Here is a 19,675-nt window from a genome sequence, read left to right on the forward strand (position 1 = left end):
GCCAGCACTGACCGTACAGCTTCAAAGAAAGCTCAGAAGTGAAGGCCTAAGCTCCTGCAGGGTTTCTGACACAACGCTTGGTCTGTCTTGGTCTTCTTTTTTTCTTTTTTTTTTCTTTTTTTTTTACCCCCTCTAATTTGCTCAGATATGGAGCTGCAGGAATGGGATAGGCTGCTGGAGTGCAGAAAAGGCCTCTTGTTCCGCCCCATCAGTGAAGAGCTTAGTGCAAGGCAGCTCAGAGATGCTTGGGAAATCCAAGTTTCCCATCTGTGCTATGTGGCACTGTCCTGCTGTGAAAAAATTCTTGATTTTTTTGATGCTATGCCTAACTGTAGGTATGAAGTGCACTGGACCCAGGATCTCTGCATCTCATGCTGTAGATGTAGGCTCTTTGATAATTACAATAATTAATAATTACTGGTTCAGGATGCTCAGGTTAATGAATTGCAAGAGATAGCGCATGAGGAGAAATGCTCATTGTAAAATTTCAAGGCAAAATAAAAATGCTACTCAGGTTTTCAACAAGTAACATTATGAGGCAGAAAAATTCTTGGCTACCTTGTGAGAGGAGCTCCATGGGTTAACTACCCAGGGATTTCAAGCTCAAGGATATCGCTAAGCTGATAGGGGTTCATCTTTTGCCAATTTCCAGTTCCTCAAATATTCTTATTTTTTCAGTGTATGTTCTTAATAAACATTTGCTCGCAAGACATTAACACAGCTGACTTTTGTTCACATGCTTACAGTGTGATGTCACATAGTTAAGTGAAGTTCTATACAGCTCCAAGAAAGCTGGAATGTCAGGCTAAATCCTCAGACATCTGGTGTGGCCCGGGATAGTCATATATTGATGTAAATATGTAGCCAATAGTTAACACTTTAACCCTGGGCCACTGCCTCTTATGATTCAGATAAATCCTACTTTTTTTCTCCTGTCTTATTTACAATGCAAAGTAGGTTTTCTGCCTCTAGAGTTGCAGAAAGTGAAAAATGAATATGACCGAATATAGCAATTTCAGCCTTAAACTTTTGGCTTTAATTGTAATCACACTCTCTTCCCCTTCTGCAGAAGCTTATTTTGCCATGAACAGTATAACTTCTGCTGGACTTACTGTAGTGCTTGGTCCTGTGTTCTTCCTTACTGAGTGTTTCTTGGTGACTAGTTTTTTCTTTTTTTGAAAATGGCTGTTTGGATGTCCAGCTTTAGAAATGTTATCTAGTCTTATTTTTCAGATCTTACGAATGTTTCATGTGTTAAAAACTGAGCTCTCAAAAATGTTTCAGGTCCATACTGAAAATCATTAATTACTTCAATATGCGTGCTTTAAAAATAAATTCACTAGTATGCAATGGGCAGTGAAGCATGGCCAGCACAAACTTAGGTCAGTCTTATTATTTTGGAAGTACCAGTTATTTTGATGGATATATTCATTATTCTTGATGAGCGGCCCAGCTAAAACATTTCTGTCCCCAAAATAATATATGCAAAATTCTACAAACTGACAGTTCTTTTATTCCCCTGCAGATAAAGGCGTATTTATTATCCAAAGTGAGGACTCCAACCGCTGTATTAAAGCAGATACAGCTGGCCTTGTTCTAGAGGACTGCAGTCAACTCTCAAAGTACATGCTCTGGAAATGGGTATCTAATCGTCGTCTCTTCAACGTAGGCAGAAGTACCTGTTTAGGCCTGAACATCAGCAGGCCAGAACAGCTGCTAAGTTTGCTCGAGTGTGATTCAACTCAGTACTCGCTGCGGTGGTACTGCGATGGGAGAGCGCTAGTCGGAGTATCGGGGTACAAGCTGGCTGTGGAAAACGGCAAACGCGTTGTGGCAAAAAAGAAGTCCAGTCATCAGTGGACGCAGTACTTGTCCTTCGGGGAAGACCTGTGTGAACATCCATTTCAAGGTAAAAATAAAAGGTGGTCACATAAATGTACATAGGAACAGTTTTCAGCACTTTTGAAGCAAAGTCAGATGTTTTCAGTCACTTCCAGTCTGTATTGTGGTTCAAGACTCTGAATTTCTTCTTTTTTATATGTCAGTAATTAAAAGGAGAAAAACCCTTTGAAGAGTATGTTCTTCTATTATATGGGCACAAGAAAGGTATTTCTTTACTTGCAAATGAGGAAATGCCTCCTTCACATTCTCTATAGAACAAAAAGCTGAGCTAAGGATATGTTGTTGCCTGTCTTGCAACTTTTATAGTAGAACAGATGCAAGGAAAAAGAGAAAATTGGAATTCAAATCACTGAAAATAACTTTCAGGCATAAACTAAATGTTACATTTGCAACATTCAAAGCTTGGACTCTGAACATGACAAACTCTGGGGCAGAGATCACGCTTTTGATTAATCCTAGCGTAGAACTAGCAAGGAGGTGGGAGCTTGCCTGAAGATCAGCATACCTTAGCAAGTTTCCACATTTAAGGACTAAGATAAACCTGTTTACCATGAACAGAAACACAGCCGGACTGTACCTTGACCTCTCTTGGTTCAGCCTTTCCTTCAGCATTTCTTTAGAGGGAAGGACTGTGCATTTGCACAGGCCATCTCAGAGTGGAGCTGTTGATTCTGCCTACATGAGTTGGCCCTTTGCGTTGCAGAGCTCTGGCCTTCCATGGTTTCTGCGCTGTCCTTGGCCTCTGCTGAAGTCTGTAACTACAAACACTATAGCATCTACCATTTCTCCAAATCCTAGTGGAGTTTAAATTTAAGAAAGATGTTTAGAATGAGAAAAAGCCTTTAAAATGGCAAAAGCAAGGATGACATCTTTGCTGTGTCAACTGAACAAGATGAAAGGAGACCAGGTTTATTCTAGTATTGCAGGAGGCTTCTCGGAGAGGAGGCTCAGCTGCAGGCAGACCCTTAGACTAACCTGCTTCCAGGACCAAAGAACCTAACTGCACCGGCAAAGTCTGTTTCTCTTCCAGTTTGCCTTCTTCTCCCTTAGCACATGCAAATAGAAGCCAGCCTATGAATCCCTGAGATGGGAAGTGTTCTACTCTCAAAGAACAAAAGAATATTTAACTGTGGAGAGAGGAACATAACCATTGAGTCTGGTCTCCTACCAGGACTGAGGTCATGCTTTGCACCCCTGTAGCTAGCAGCATGGTAGCAGACAGGGAGATGCAATCCTGACATTTTTTTTAACCTCTGCTCTTCCTGACACTTACGAGTATTGGAACACTTTGAGGGAGATTTACAGGGTAAAAACTGCTTTTTTTATGTGTCTGCACAGACAGCCATTAACTCTGGGAGCCTCTTGAACACTGACAATATGTCCTGTAGCAAAGGACTTTGATCTTCAGGTTATCAGCACAGGATCTTTGGCAAACAGTTTCAGTCTAAGTGTGATTGTGGTTCTTTAACCTTTCCTAGGAGCTAATACTCTGAGGTTGAGGAGGTACTCAGTGAGTTAAAGCATTTACAGCCATTAATTAATATAACAACAAAGGCATGTAACATCTGCTACTCTTTAGCCAGATTATTATTCTCCATGATACAAAAACTTATTTGAAGAAAGATACTGCTGTTATTATTTCTTTATCTTTCACATTTCCTTTTCCATAGAATAATGGAATGGAAAAAAATAATTTAAAAAATCATTTTAAAAAGTGGGAGGAGCAGGGCAAATCATGCTAAATTGTGAGTTTGTCATGTAGGAGTTACAAATAAAAACCAAACAGAATCATTCTGATGGGTAGAAGCATTCCGATTCTTCTATTATTTTATGTAGTTATTCTCAAGTGTGAATGCAGGTACTGTATAATTTTTTTTTTTTTTTGGTTAGGACACATTTCTTAAACTTACTGTAGAATTCAGCTCACTGAATTAAGCTGCTAGTAATTGTAATAATGCTGTGGTATCAAATCTAAGAAAAAATCACCAAGTAACATTAAAAGAGACATTTTGTTATTGTCACTGTTAATAACAAAAACTATTAAACGTGAGGCCAAAAAATCTCATGGATGTCTTCTTCTAATTTCTGCATTTCTTTTATTACAGAAACGTATACATTGCTGGGAAATTCTTTTGGATTCCCATGCCTTTTTCCCTTTAAGTATAACAACAAATGGTATTATGAATGTACAAGAGATGGAAAAGAATTTGACTGGTGTGCCACCACAAGTCATTATGAGCAAGATGAAAAATGGGGGTTTTGCCCAAATGCTGGTAGGCTGTGCTTATTATCGTTCTTAAGTAACAGTATTTTTGACCTTTGTTAATAATTCTGGGAGAGTATGCTCTTTTGGATTACAAGATTGCTTCCATTAGAGGGGGAGGCATCTCTAACAAACTCAAAGCAGGGTCATAATTTGTATCATAATTCATCATGTTTGGCCTTTGGAGATCCAAGACCTGATGCCAAGAGCAAAACTTCAGAGAATGAGGAAAAACACATGAAGTGCTCCTGCTTTGTGCAGCCTGGTGACCTGACCCTGCAGCTATGCCACCTGTGTCTCTTTCCATCCCAGGGATCTATGGAGAGCTTCTCTGCAGCATGTGAAGTAAAGAGCGCTCTGCAAAATTTCATTCTGCTTTCGACTATATAATCTTTTACAATCCATTTACTACCACGCTTGCATTTTGGGCCTAAAATATTTGAAAACAATAGTTTATAAGTATTTGCTATTTGAAAGATTTTGGGGTATAGAATTCTCTTTAATATTAATTATTAAAAATAGGTGATTTTAGTTTTCCGAGGAGTTTAGCCTATTGCTTCCCTTGGAGTCAGCTCTTGGAATCTTTTGGATCTCTTTTGCAAAGCATGTTACAAACAGTTGAAATTGTGATTTTATAAAATGAATTTCTGGACAACCTTAATAAAGGATAATATTTTGGGCCTTTATTTTATTATGTAATTACAATAAGTTTATTCCCTTGAGGAGGTGGATGGAAGGAGATACTGGTGACTGCTCCTTTATAGGGTGGGTGAGGTGTTCATGGTGTGGGTGTTTCCAAATTGAGCTTTTGAAACAATCAGCTGGTATAAACTTATGCATATGTTTCTTGGTTTCATGAGAGCTGTGAAAATTGCCACGAGTTGCAGATCAGCTACTGAGTATTTATGAACCATATGAAAAATGCAGCAGATTTTTATTCAATAGTTAGTGTCCTATTTCCACTTAGACTTAAACAGAGGAACTTTAAAGGAGTTCATAAACATGTTTCCATTTAGATTTTGCTGCTATTAATCAACTAAACATTATAGACATTACATTTCTGATGGTAGTATGTGCTGTTGGTGATTAATCTGTTTTGGAGCAGAGAGTGGCTGTGACGTCTTTTGGAAGAAGAACCCCGACACGCACATTTGCTACCAGTTCAATCTGCAGTCCGCTCTCTCCTGGAGCGAAGCCCGGGTTATGTGCCAGATGCAAGGAGGAGATCTGCTAAGCATAGTGGATGTCGAAGAGCAGAACTATATAAGTGACTTAAGTAGTGAGTAAAGATGGTGTAGCACTAACACTTGGTTCAAGGACACGCTTGACTCATTGAGCTGGAGAATGTTTGATGTTCACAACTAGTGGTATGGGTTAGGTGTAGTCCCATCACAATAGTGATTCCTGTTTTTTTCTTATAGCAGAAGTTATGAGGGATATTTGTCTTTTTGAAGAATTGCACAAATATTTTATTTCTTTGCTATCCACCATCATGTTGCCATCTATCTACCATAAGTTATGCCATCTACCATAATGTCCAAATGTTATCCTCTGCAAACTCCCCTTGTAAGCTAATGACTGGAACTCTCCAACAGGCTTAAAGCAAGTTTCCTGCATGGAAATATGACAAATCTCTGCTTTGGAAAATGGGTGGTATTCCTTCTTTCATTAAGCTTTCTGAAATTTTCCCCTAAAGAAAGAGTTTCTTACAAATTATGCCTAATTTTCTGATAGCATTTTTCAGGTATACTGTAGGGTGAGTGATGAGCACGAGGGTGAGTGAAGAAGTTAATGAAAGGGGCTGTAGAATTACCCTGTAAAGGCTGCTTCAGGTTTCAATGTCTCTTCTTTCCCAGTGCTACCTCTTATTGTCTATTTTCGATTACAGGATCTGAGAAAACAGTTTTTAAAATGATATCATTAGCTTTCTGAAATGCCCGTGGGTTGTAAAAGGACTCAGTCCTTTTCACGTAAATCACAATCATGTGATTTACATCTCTAAAAAACCTGAAACAGGCTGGCATTTATGCAGCTGTTTTTTATAGGTGTAACTTCTAAAGTCAGCAGCAATTTGTATGTGAGGATTTGCATAACGCGTAGTTTTTGAAGGGGTTTTGTCCCTTTTCTCTCTTTCAGGGCAGCTAAATGCCACAGACGTGGTGCTGTGGACAGGCCTGAATGAGCTGGAGGAAGACGCTGGCTGGCAGTGGTCTGATGGAGCACCGTTAGTGTTTGTGAACTGGACACCAAGTACTTGATGTTCCTCTTGGATAAGTTATAGCAGTGTAATTATAAGCTCTCTGTAACCGCAGCTTAGCTACGAGAGTGCTGCTCCTGCAGCCTCACTTGAGAAGTGAACGAAGGGAACTGGATGCCCCTGTTTGTAGAAGTATTTACCATTCCCATGATCTGAGCCCCTGCAAGGGTTGTGGCATCAGTTGAGATGCGTCTGTGCCAAATATTAAAGATTTGGCTCTTCTGTTACTGACTTCTGATGGTGACTTAACATTTCAGTTGCATAGTTAAAATCTATGCTGTAATTAAACTTGGGGAGGGAAGGTATTTTAATTTGTTTGCATTAACATGCTGTAATTAATATTAGCACATTAACGTGAGCTTCGTAACTTGGTTTGCTGCATTTTTGAGTGTGGCCACCAGTGCATGTACCTTAACACGAGCACTTACTTCAGCTACTTGGCTGATAAGAGCAGCCAAAGAAAGACTGATAAACATATATAAATTAACCTCAGCATTCACCTTGCCAGTTCTACCCCTGGGTATGGTGTGGGTCAGTTGGTGTAAAATCGCTGTAAATTTGGATGCATGGGGATATTTAGTAATTCAGTAAGATGTGGGAAGTGTTGTAACACAACTTTACAAAGAAGTGGTGAATGTGTGTAATTATGTGCTTTTCAAACGTGTTTGCAGATACCTCTGATGCACCCTTTAGTGAAGAACATTGTGCAGTGATAAATTCGAAGTTTAAGTACAGCTGGCAAAGCTATTTATGTGAATCTGGATTGCCTTTTGTATGCAAAAAATATTTAAATAAGACACAGCATGAAACATTGGGTAAGTCCCTCGGTGGTAATGTACTTCAATGATATCCTCTTTGTGGGTATGGAAGAACATACTCATATGAAGTGTACATTTTATATGAAGTTTTCAGAGCACAGTTTTAGCTGTCGTATGGGTTTGCTGCTTGAAGCTGAATGCAGTTTTCCTTAGCTGTAATACTTCTGTTCAAATGCAACATGGAAAACATGCTGAGGACCTCACAACTGCCAAATCATTCTAATACGCATGGTATTTATTTGTTTTCTTCCATAAATAAAGAGATTTACCTAATTCATTCTCAGTAAATTATAGTAGAGCCACACTTCTAAGTGTAAAAGGAGTTTTTTAGCTCAAAATAGAATTAAGCAATTGCCCACTGAGAAGAAAGTTGTATAAATGCAACTCTGGATTGGCAATTGATTTTATGGAATGCTGTACTTTTCACATGTTAAAAATGCATTGTGCATTTTTTTTAAAGCATGTGTATACAGTGTGTGCAGGAGAGATATACAATACCTCAGATTCTTATTCTGGGAGAAACTTAAACGTAGGATTCTGTTTATTAGAATGTTAATTTTAATTTTTGGTAGGAATAGGTCATGCAGATTCGACTTTTTTCCTGTTAAATAAAGTTTCTCTGCTTGCATCAGATAACAGAAAAGAACTTACCCAAACATTTTTCAGCTAAAGCATCTGAAAAGGCTTCTGGAGGTTCTGCATCGGGTACAAACATAATAGGGGAAGTACTTGTTTCAATGTGGGCAACAGTTCTCTTGTTACCGTACAACAGCCCAAATGGTTGAGTCATAAACTAAGTGGGAGAAGCTTCAGTTTGGTCTGCAGATGGCATTCCATGGGATGTGTATTTTGTCCTCCTTAACTCATCTTGGATGACTTTTGTTTTCAGTTTCTGTAAATAAGAAAAAAGCTCTGAATACATTATGAACACAACGTAATCTTGGCAATTTTATGTAATTTACTCTAACCTTTTCTACTTAATTAAAAGATACGTGGAAATACTATGCTACTCGTTGTGATGCTGGCTGGTATCCATACAATCGCAACTGCTACAGACTTGGTAAAGAGGAGAAGAACTGGAGTGATGCTTTTTTCTCGTGCCAAAGTGACAATAGCAAGCTCATTAGTTTATCCTCCATGGCAGATGCAGAGTTGCTCCTTGACTTGCTTAAACATGGTGAGTCTGGGAATGTTTAAACTGCCTCGTGTGTCTTGAAGTATTCTGTGGTGCATTTCTAGATTACTGTTTAACAGGTAGCTATCTTAACATTGTTAGCTATATAACATTATTGTTAAATTATAGATTAAGGAAAGGAAAATAGAATGTTTTCTCCTTCTAAGTTGCTTAAAAATTATAGTTCAGCTATGTCAATGAATTTACTTTTTAAAAAAAAAAAAGAAAAGAAAAAATAAATGAAGTATATGTGTTGGAACACAACAAAGAGTTACGTGCTTGGTGCAGTGTTAAGGAGTCCAAATAATGTGTGACCAGCAGCCTTACGTATTGAGATTGTGTGGCAGTTACATTGGAGACATGGCAAGTGATATAGTCAATGGTTATAGCAAAAGTCAGAGATCCATAATAAAACAGATTTTTTTTTTTTTTGCCAAAGCCCTCGAATGTCTCCTCATAAGCCGTCAACTGTTTAACTTTTGCCCTTCCATGTTGTTGGCTGTTTTCCTGCAAACTGTTGTGAAATATCTAGTGAGTGTTTATGCCAGAATTGTGCTTTAAAGCAACGACATCTTTTGCTTTGGAAGTTGGCCTTACCTAATCGCAAAGTTTCTACTACTGCTATTTTGGCAGAGTGCCCTTTGATGGGCACTGGGTGTATCAAAGAAAGAATAAGTTCTGCTAGTCCATGTTGTCTGAAGAGGTAATGTCATTATACTAAGACTTTAATGAATAAATTGCTGGTGCTGCAATACCGAGAGTTTAGTTGCCATACCAACGGCAGAAGAGATGTAAATATTTTGTATGGCCAGATGATGACATTGTTTTGGCAGAACTTCATAATTTGGCCGTGACTTCAAGCTTTGCTGAGCACAGGGCACAGTGACATGTTTTATCAGCTGAGCTATCCTCTAAGCTGTGGGTGCAGGACAGTGCATTATACTGCAGTAACGGAGCATTCTCCCCCTTGCCTTCACCACCACCATCTCCACTGTCCTGACTCTCTTCCTGCCAGGTGAAGAGGATTTCAAAGCCTCTTATCACATGCTTATTTATCTCTGAAACTTTTTAGTCTTAAAAGGCAATAGAGCATTATCTCTTAATCTGTCCTAAAATTCGTGCAATTTAATCATTTTTCTTGAAAAAAGGTAATTTTGACTGAAGTCCCGTGCATGGTTCTTAACAATGATGTGATGGATGTTATAAAAACACTAGGGATTATTTTTTCATTGTTAATATATAAAATCTCATTCCCTTCTAGAAAATGCAACAGAAACGTGGATTGGATTATACAGCAATAGCACTCCAGTTGTCTTTCAGTGGTCTGATGGCACCCCAGTGAAATTCTCAAACTGGCACAGCCAAGAACCAAATATCTTTCACAGTACAGGACAGCTCTGTGTTTCAGCACAAGGATCAGTAAGTTTCCTTTTCTTACAGAAAGAATAAGACCAAAACCGTTATTTTATTCATAATAATTTGTTTTCTCACAGAGCATACTTTGAAAACTTTTTATGATTTTGTCATTTGATGTCTAATACATTCAAGTAGTGATATGTAGGCTTTAGAGCCCATGTGTAGGCTTTAGAGACAATGTAGGCTTTAGAGACCTATGCAATTTGCAGTGCTGATGCAGTGAAAATTAATCATAGATTTTGAACTTACTGTCAACAGAAAAAAGTTACATAAGCTACAAATATCAGTAGGTATTTTGATAAAGTGATTTTAAATGAGTAATATGCATTGTAATTTATGATGTATAAGATTAATCTCTTAAAGCTTTAAATTCATATTTTGAAAAACTGTGCCAGCTGTGCCAGTTTTATGTCAGTCTCAATACTTACACATTTTATGAAGCCTCTTTCAAAAACAGATACTAATCTAGATCTACATAAAATGACAAAAGTTGACAGCAGACAGAGCAGATTGACCTCCAATCATTCAGGTGTCTTAAGACTGAGAGTCATGTGCAAATAAGCTTTGCACTCCCTACTTTTGCATCACAATTCATTGTACCTGTCAGTTTTCTCTTAATTTTGTTGGCAGCTTACTTTAGAATACTTAAATTCACTAATATGTGACTCGCATGGAGTCTGAACCAGGGTTCAGAAGAAACTTTTGGTTTTTTTTTTTTTTCTTAGGAGGGACGATGGAAAGTTAAAAAATGTGAAGACAAATTTTTTTATGTTTGTAAAAAAGCAGGGGAAATTGATAATGTCCCTTCTGATGTGTCTTCAAGGTGTCCAGAGGTAAGTGTAAATAGTACAAAAATGCAATAGTTAAAGCTTAGTGCAAGATCAAAAGCTTTTGCCAGATGCTTTTTAGGGATTGTTGCATTGTCAGTGTTCATGAGCAATTCCTATTTCTTTTTAGTTCAACAGTGAAAACACTGTTGTACACCATCTGCACAAACAATGGCTGATATATAATGCCTTATCCCACACATGGTTTTCATACATTTAAGTGGAATGTCAGGGTGGAAAACAATCAATTTCTTTGATATGGAGAATGAACTCTACCACTCATATGTTAGTGCTTCTTTTCCTTTCAAACAAAAATTGAAAGGAGCAAAACTATCGAATTAGAATATTATAATATGTCTTCAGGATTTTACCTTCTAATACTAAAATGTACATGTTAAATATATTTTTAGTGCCTTTATTGCCTTTGCCTTTGTGTATTTTCTTTGTGTATGACAAGTGATCTTGTAGACTTGATGGTGTTAAAATTTTACTCAAAACACTTGAAGAATTTTGAGAGGTTTTTTTGTTTGTTTGTTTGTTTGTTTTTGGACCATCATCTCTTTTCTGTAACTTGCTTTACTTCTTTAGCTCATCGTCTCTCTTTTTTAACTGCCTCTCCTTTTTTTCTGGAGAAGTCAAGAAATATGGTCAGTTTAATTGCATTATAAGAAATCAGTCTGAATAAAGATCATTATGAAATTTTAGAATGTCTTTGCTTCATTTGGACCATTGTATTTTTATCACTAAAGAGTTTTGACTGTTGATGTAATAAGAAGCTTATTCCTGGCCACAAAAGGAAAGTGCAGAGCATCAAGAATGCCACTTGTCAGGAGCCTCATGCTTCAGCATTTGGTACCTTCCAAGAGCAATGCTCAAGAAATTGAATTATTGGTCATAAGCAGGGTGATAGGCTATGACAGCCTGCCTATTTGGGATAAATTTCTGCTTGTATGAGTTCCCTACCCTGTAAAAACATGCCAAAGCTTTAGTTCCTTGAATTATATTCATTTCATCAAAAGGTGTTGGTAATAGATTTAAAGTTACTTTTTATTTTGGACATTTTTTTTGACAACTTTTTCCATTCAGTATATATGGTGTTGCTCTTGATGCTGCAGTTGTAAGCAATGTTAATACAGAAAACTAGTTATTGGGCTAATTTTCCAAGGAGAGCGTCTTTCATCCAGATTTATTTTTGTTACTTTCTTGGTTGCTGATCTATCATAAATACACAGAATATTGGTTGGCATTTCTCACATTTGATCTTTTACTTCATTAACCTCCTATTGTTTTTCGTGTTTGGTTGCTGCTAGATTCTCAGGGAGCTTTGGCCTCAGGCGTACTTGTTTACTTTTATAAAGCTTTCCAGGCTTATCTGTTCTTACTGAGCTTTTATCTTATATTGATTTTATGACTTGATAAGCTGGTTTCTGAAATTTTCTATGCTTCTGCTGATTGGGGTTTTTGGAGATCCAAATTACTGTGGAAGTCTGAGCTTTTTTTTCCCCCTTTCTGTCTTCTTGAGATTTATGCTATGTTATGCACTTTTTTTTTTCCCTTTGCAGTTCAACTATTCTTTTTTTCCTAGTAGGCTATTAATGAGAATAGAGGTTTTGTTGTAAAGGTCAGATTCTTTATGCAGTTTTCCCCTTAGTACTTTTTCAGCATTTTCAGCTGAAATAATTTTTTGGAATTTTTCCTTCTACCAACTTCTAGAATGAGTTGTGGAACTTCTAGCTGCTTGATAGCAGAGTTGTGAATTATTATGTATGAGACCATATTTATACTGGTGACTTTCTTCAGTCCTTTATGCTGTAATTAATGTGTTAAAAAATATAGTACAGTACTATTTATCTTTCTTGCTATTGTAGCAGGGGAGAAGTGTCCTTTTGAGAAGAGAACTTGTATTTGAGAACTGTGAAACCTCACAAAGAAGTGCAGGCTTCAGAATAATGGCCCATCTCGTCCCCTCTTCAGCGTCCCACAAGTGGCTGCAAGCAGATGCTCAGGGAAGGAGCAGGACAGGGCAAAAGTGTATTGCACTTACCGATATTCTCTTTGCCTCTGACCTCCCCAGTCAGGGAATTTCCGGAGTCTGTTGTGATTTGTGTATTTAACCGCCCTCACTGGATTTCCCCTCCAAGTGCTTGTCCAATTTCCCCTTGAACTCATGTGAACTTTGTGCATTTGCAACACCCCTTATCGAGGAGATTTATAAGACCACTACCTTTTGCATGGAAAAAGAAAAATCTTTTGTGAGGAATCTACCATCTGCAATTTGCTGTCCCCTAGATTTTGTACTGAAGTAGCCAAGTAGCCATCCAGATTCATGCTGCTTTGCTGTTTATCCTCCATCATATCCTCCCTAAGTTATCTCTTTTTTTTTGGTCCAAGTCTGCTCAGTTATTCCTTATGTGGAAGCAGCTCTATATGTTTAATCATCCAGTTGCCCTTCTTTTATAACATGTCTTTCTGAAATTAGATATCAGAGCTCTAAAAATGGCAAGCAATGGCCAAAATAACTGTTCTTTCTTCTCTTATAATTCTTTGGCTTTTAATAGAGGTGATGCTTTCACAGAACTTTACTTTCCTGGACCCTGACTCTTCACGGCGAGACTGAGGTAGCTGTCCCTGCTTTACACATGAGAGGATCAGGGAGGTTAGGGACAAGGTAGGGGTGATTCCCAATTGTGCATCTCTTCATATTTATCTCCACTCAATGTTATCTGCCGTTTTATTGTCCAATTATTCAGCCTTAAAGGATTGGATTTCTCAGCCTATGCTTGCCTTCACTACAAACATACCAGCCTGCAGTTCCTCCTGCAATTTTTTCCTCAGTTAAAGATTAGTGTCAGCTTGCCTTTTCTAGTCTTCAGGCACCAAGGAAGCTTCAAGAGAAGGGTCAAGCACTACCTCCTTATCTGCATTCTCTTAGAGTACTTGGATGACTGCTGCATGGTCCAGGTGATTTGTTATTCTGACTGTTTGTACTACAACCTTTCCCACAGTTAATTTAATTTCTGACATCTTTTGCCCTGCCAAAGAGTAATAAGAAGGGGAAATTTGTTTGCCAAGACACGTGAACAGGAATGAAAGATGCAGAGGCATGAACATACTGCGTGAACAAAGGAGGACTGTGTCACCATGGCTTTTCTTTCACTGCAGTAACTTGAAATGGTGTAGACTGTGTTGCTGTGTCTCCCTCAGCTCTGCAGGGCTGTGCAGGATCCCCATTGTATCCCAGGATGCTGCAGAATTCTCTTTATGTAAAAACATATTTTTCCCTTAGTGAAGTCATAACTCTCTTGTTTGGAGATAAGGGGGATTCTCAGTCAACCCAATTGTTGGCTTATTCACAAACCAGTTTTTTTATGTGACTTCTGAACAATGTGTAGGTATTGTTCTCAGTTGAAAACATAGAAATGGATACTATAGTTCTCTTTGTTTGTGTATTTTTGTGCCATGTGGGAGGCTGTGTGCAGCAGCGACAGCAATCTTCCAAGCACCCAAGGGGAACAACTGTAAAAAGCAGCAGTGTTTTCTGTCAGTTACTGTGCGTGCTTCTAATATCAGTTAAACACATTTCTTAACTAGAAGCTGAAATTTGCCCCCTCAGACTCGGAAGGACTTAAGTATGTGCTTGATGTTTAATAATGCTTTGATTGTGATCCTGAATAGATCTGGAGCATCTTATTATGCGTTTTATTGTACTACAACCAAGAAGGCGCTTATCCATTTCTAGCTTTTCTCCTTTTCCTCTTAACATGACTGTTGAGTTGTGCTTGATGGTGTCTGCCTTCATATTACGCTTGTTTACTGCTCGGCTTGATTTGTGAGCAACTTGGGAAGCAGCATCTCCTTCATGGAAGGAGCAAAGCAGGACTGACAAGTTCTCATTTCTGTGCATTTCTGGAATAGATTACACAAAGATAGTTTAACATCTCTGTATTCCCTTGTTTATTTAAAACACTCCAGCAGGAAGTCCAAGCAAGCATGATACATGTGCTCACATAGGCACAATTCAAACCAGGGGTGGTGTAGTCTTTTTGACATCTGGAGATTGGGGTTAATGAGGTGGGCGTACCACTGGTTCAGTGTTCTGGCTCATTTGCTAAGCCATGAAAATTTATGATTTTAATTGTGCATTGAGTATGAAGATTTCTTTTTTTGTTGTTATTTTAATTTGGAAGTCTTGTTTGAAAAAAAAAAAGCTGAGGAAAAGGTAAATAACTAGAGTGTATTGCTGTTTGAAAAGCCAGCACTGAAGCTACTTGTGTTCTGCAGTAAGTATTTCAGTTTAAAAGAAAGGGCAGTTGTAACTTTTTTTTTTCCCCCGATTATGACTTGACTGAATCTGACATAGAGTGTTTATCTTACACTTCAGGTATTAGATATCAGTAATGAGTTACTACAACATGCCAGAGAGATTGCTGTCTGAGCGGTTTGGCCTGCATCCCTGAGTCAGTAAACTGAGTCAGTAAAACAATATTCAAAGTAAAAAATTGAAACAAATGTAGTTTGGGAAGGATCACCTTAAGGTTGCCCCCTTTTTTGTCATACCCATCAAAAACATTACCTCCTATTTCAAGTGGTGTCAAGGGCTGAGGCAGCTGCATGACAGAGACATGCCTTTCCCTGTCCTTCCAGCACTAGGACCTGCTGCTCCAAATTCTACCTCAGGTCCCACTCTGGAAGGAAGCTTCTTCAAGTCCTCTCCCAGCTCCTGCTGTGGAAGAAGGAAGGGATCATCACTACTGAAGCACGCTTGACTGTTCACCTGTTCAATATCTTATAGCTCCAAATGCTTTACTACACCTTTCTTCTTACCTGTCCTTTTTTTTTCCCTTGTCACTGAATAAAATGTTTTTTTTCCCCACTAAAAATCCTGAAGCCACCTAAAATTGAACTTTGTGTATACTGCCGAGAGTCCAGCTCCGTATAATCAATGGAAACCATACAATGTCTCCAGTAAGATCTGAGTTCAGAGTTCTGGCTGAGGCCTTTAGGCAGCTGGCTTGTATTCAGATCAGGATTTTGACGTGATAGCTTGAACATTTTCCAGGGAAAATATTTTGGTCTTGGTGTGGGGAACACTTTTTTTTTTTTTTTTTTTTTTTATGTCCTGTTCTCCTGTTGGGAAAAGTGAGCTCAGAATCCTCTTACCACTTCCACATACTTCCCATTTTTGTTCCTTAATATTGTTTGGTGCACATACAAGTACGTGAGATAGAGATGACAATATTAGGTAGAATAAGGGAGCACCAGCAAGCCCAGCTACTCACTGTGTTGGTCAACTGTGGTGGTAGAAGGAAAAGGGCTATAGGAACACGAGTGTCCATCAGATGGAAACTGCAACAGGGAATCTAGTCTTTAACAACCAGATTAACTGTTAACTATATAATAATCTATAAAATAATGTTCATTTCTTTTAAGGGATGGGAAAGACATGGTGGATTTTGTTACAAAATCGACAGTACCCCTCGAAGTTTTGAACATGCTTCCAGTGGTTATTTCTGCCCACCTGCACTTGTATCAGTAACAAACAGGTAGTTAATCCTATTAGACAGTGTGCAGATGCTATTAACAAGAGCTATTCTAACTTTAGAAAGTGATGCATGGCAAAAAAAATGTTACTTAATTGTGTGAGGGTTGAGCATAATTACTAACATTGGCTAAAATAAGGAGTGTGTTTTGCTTCATTCACTAATTTAAATTTAGTTTGGTTAAAAAAAGAAAGTCTGATTTACATGCCTAGCAGTGTGCACTTATGTGAGTATGCAGGAATTGAAGCAAAATGCTTTCTACAGAGGTATGCAAGATATTTAAAAAGCTTTTAGAGTGTGTTTGGCAACTTCATTGAAAAGTGATGATATATTCAACTTTTATAATCAAAACATGTCAAATTTTTATTCAAATCAATTACTGTTTTATAAATGTTTCTGTTTAGTTTTGCATTTTACATGGCTCCTCAACAAATAGAGTAAATGTTTGAAAAGTGTTTAACTGCACTGTCCTCCTTTGCTTTGTTTCTATTTATCTGTATTCTGTTTTCAGAAAAGCTTTCTTGACTGCTAATATCCAAATGCTTGGATGTCCCCTGATCTGTCTATGATTTACCCTTTATGGTGAAATCCCATAAAAGTTTGAGACATTTTGGTGTGCCAACCATACATATCTATTTTAAGCCACGTATATTTATTGTAATAATTTTCAGGAAATTCATTAGGACAGGGGAGATACTGTACCCACTAGCAATCAGATGAGTGATGGCCAGAATTTTTAGGATAGTATAGGCTACCAAAAATACGGAACTGAATTAATGGAAATTTTCCTTGCGAGGTGATTTCAGGATTATGCACAGCAAATGCTGTAATATGCTGCAGTACAACAGGGACCCTTACTAGGAGAATAAAGGACAAATTTGGGGCAGCTGTGCATTTACAGCTCAAACTTCATAAGGAGCTAAGGCTGTGCTGTACATCACTGGAAGCATGTGTTCGGATTTTTCTCCATGTTTTTGTTTTATTTTTCTGGTCAAAATAAACAGCCATCCCTCTGTATTGTCCTGCAGTGTATTTCCATTCCCAGTCATAGAGGGAAAGAGGAAGCTAGCTTGCTATTTTATTTTATTTTATTTTATTTTATTTACTGCTTAGATTTGTTCTGGTTGGACAAGTACAAGAACTTTTCCATGTCTTGATCCAAAAATTTTCATTAAGGTGTGCATTTAAGTGTAGACTGTACAGCAAAGAGAACTGGTGTATAGAGAAAGAACATACAGAAGAAAAGGAAATTAAAAAGTCCTCAGTCACTCTCAGAGTTACATTCGGGTTTTGTTGGCATCGTTCTTAGGGTATTTAATCATTCTTCTCACAATGTGTTAAATCAAGAAGGTATTAAAGTCTTTATCAGAATGGGAAGTTATTATGCTGTATATCTTCTCATAGTGAGCTGATTAAATGTGCTAATAAATTAAAGCATATTTTTTGTATAATGCTAAAGCATTTATATCTTAAATTTAATTAAAGTGACAAAGGGATTACTCATGGGACATTTATTACTTGAAAAAGGCCTACAATATTTCAGTGAAGAAACTTTAAAATGGGGAAAATGATTCCTTCTGCAGGCAGTGCCTTGAGTTCTTCAATTCTTCTGATCTCTTAGTGTGTCCTGCTCAAGTCAGATAGTTCTGTGCAAAGCTTTTCCTTTTCTTCTCTGTATCTCTGTGACCTCATTGAACTTTTGCTCTATCTTTTCATCTTCATGCAAGGAGTACCTTATTTTTAGCTATGCATTGTTTCTACATTTCCACAGCCTGCAGCATAAGAGTTGAGCCTCTTAATATACTGCTTTTTATATGTGCCCAGATAGTGTAACATAAAAGGGAAAAAATATGGTTTATGCTACAGATTTGTGCCTAAAGTTGCCTGTAGAATTGTATTAACAAAGTACCTTCTATACTTTTCTCTTTTTACCTTATTTAAATCATGTCAGATTTCAGAGCTCTTCACTGAAATACCAGTTGCCCTGTTTTATTCTAATAAATTTTTGTCTTGATCATTTTATTAAGGTTCGAGCAAGCTTTTATCAACAGTATGATCCATAGCATGGTAAAATCTGAGAAAACTTATTTTTGGATAGGCCTGCAAGACCTTAATAACACAGGGGAGTACTCTTGGCTCACTGTGGAGGGGAAGACTCGCTCCATGAGTTACACAAACTGGAACAAGCACCAGCCACGTGAGTAATGCACTGATTTAAAAAGTGATGGAGAGAGGGAGCCACTGTCAGCAGGGATTGCAGAATCACAGTCCTGCCTTCTCGGCTTCTTGCTTTCCATAGACTTTGTTAGTGTCTTCTGCAGGTTTAGTCAGGTTAGGTTAGGGGAGACTTGACCTTCCTTCTCTGCTTTGTGCCTGGGCGCTGTTCCAAAATGTAAGCCTCTTCACAATACCTCAGGATAGAGATATAAATATTAAAGCACTCCAAATCAGTTAATTGCTTCTGCATTTTGGACTCTCTGCTTTTGTGCTTTACTGCTGCATTTTCTAAAAATTGTGTTTTATCGCTAGTATTTTGTGAAAAGAGTCTTGTATCATGGTGAGGTCAGCCCAGGTCAGTAAGGTCAGGTCAGGCAGACACTGGCCAGGGGATGCTATTTTCGTAAGTTCACCGAGCTCATATCCAGGACCCGATGCTAACAGAACATAATTCATGAAATTCAGGTACTTTTTTCTCATACTCACAACTCGCTCTCTTGTTTTAGGCCATTCTGGGGGATGTGTGGCTATGCGAGGAGGGAACCCTGTTGGTTACTGGGAGGTGAAAAACTGTAAGAACTTTGAAGCGATGTCACTGTGTAAGCAAAAAATCTCATCCTATGAGGAACCTGAGCTTACATTTCAAAAACATTTGAGCTCCTGCTATTTTGGATGGGAGTCAGACAGTAATCTGCTCAGCTGCTACAAGGTAAAAAAGAGAAAGTTGCTTTGCGTTCTCTGTTTCTGTGTCATTTTTCACATGTCATTTCTAAAATCATTTTGATAAAGCTTTATTTCTTTTATTCAGCAAATAACATTTAATTGTTACCATCCTTCACTGTATTTTAAAGTAAATGAAAGACTTAAGATTTGAAACAGAATTATAGACCTTTATTGTAGAAGAACCTGCAAATAATATTTGACTTTTATGGGCTTCTGAAACCACTACTGTCTAAAATCAGCCTTTTTTACAGGGGTGTTTATTTCATTGCAGATATTTCACAATGAGAAAGTTCTGATGAGAAGAACATGGGATGAAGCAGAAACGTTATGCCAGGATTTTGGAGGACATCTTGCTAGTTTTACCCATATCTATGAGGAGGAGTTCTTAAATAATTTATTATATACCATTTTTGATAGGTAATTCTTAATGTCAATCACTTATTTTAAACATAATGGTATGTAGATGAATTAAGTCCTGCTGTCCTCTTTACTAGGGTCATATAACTTAAGTGTGTCCTATTGACTAACATGAACTTAG

At 37.9% G+C, this 19,675-nt stretch overlaps 1 protein-coding gene across 1 annotated transcript in view; it reads left to right on the plus strand.

Moving 5' to 3' along the window:
- PLA2R1 (phospholipase A2 receptor 1) overlaps window positions 1-19,675 on the plus strand; it is a 39,154-nt gene continuing 19,479 nt past the window's right edge. The window contains exons 1-13 of the mRNA XM_026052969.1: window positions 1-80; window positions 1,526-1,909; window positions 4,008-4,175; window positions 5,271-5,444; window positions 6,302-6,415; window positions 7,094-7,237; window positions 8,229-8,417; window positions 9,676-9,833; window positions 10,556-10,663; window positions 16,088-16,200; window positions 18,225-18,394; window positions 18,921-19,123; window positions 19,409-19,554. Coding sequence (XP_025908754.1) covers window positions 1,627-1,909; window positions 4,008-4,175; window positions 5,271-5,444; window positions 6,302-6,415; window positions 7,094-7,237; window positions 8,229-8,417; window positions 9,676-9,833; window positions 10,556-10,663; window positions 16,088-16,200; window positions 18,225-18,394; window positions 18,921-19,123; window positions 19,409-19,554 — 1,970 coding nt within the window. The 5' untranslated portion in view covers window positions 1-80; window positions 1,526-1,626. The remainder of the gene's footprint in view (window positions 81-1,525; window positions 1,910-4,007; window positions 4,176-5,270; window positions 5,445-6,301; window positions 6,416-7,093; window positions 7,238-8,228; window positions 8,418-9,675; window positions 9,834-10,555; window positions 10,664-16,087; window positions 16,201-18,224; window positions 18,395-18,920; window positions 19,124-19,408; window positions 19,555-19,675) is intronic.

This window comes from Nothoprocta perdicaria, unplaced genomic scaffold, assembly GCF_003342845.1.
Source record: "Nothoprocta perdicaria isolate Ctin4 unplaced genomic scaffold, notPer1 scaffold_0, whole genome shotgun sequence".
In the NCBI taxonomy this organism is placed as follows: domain Eukaryota; kingdom Metazoa; phylum Chordata; class Aves; order Tinamiformes; family Tinamidae; genus Nothoprocta; species Nothoprocta perdicaria.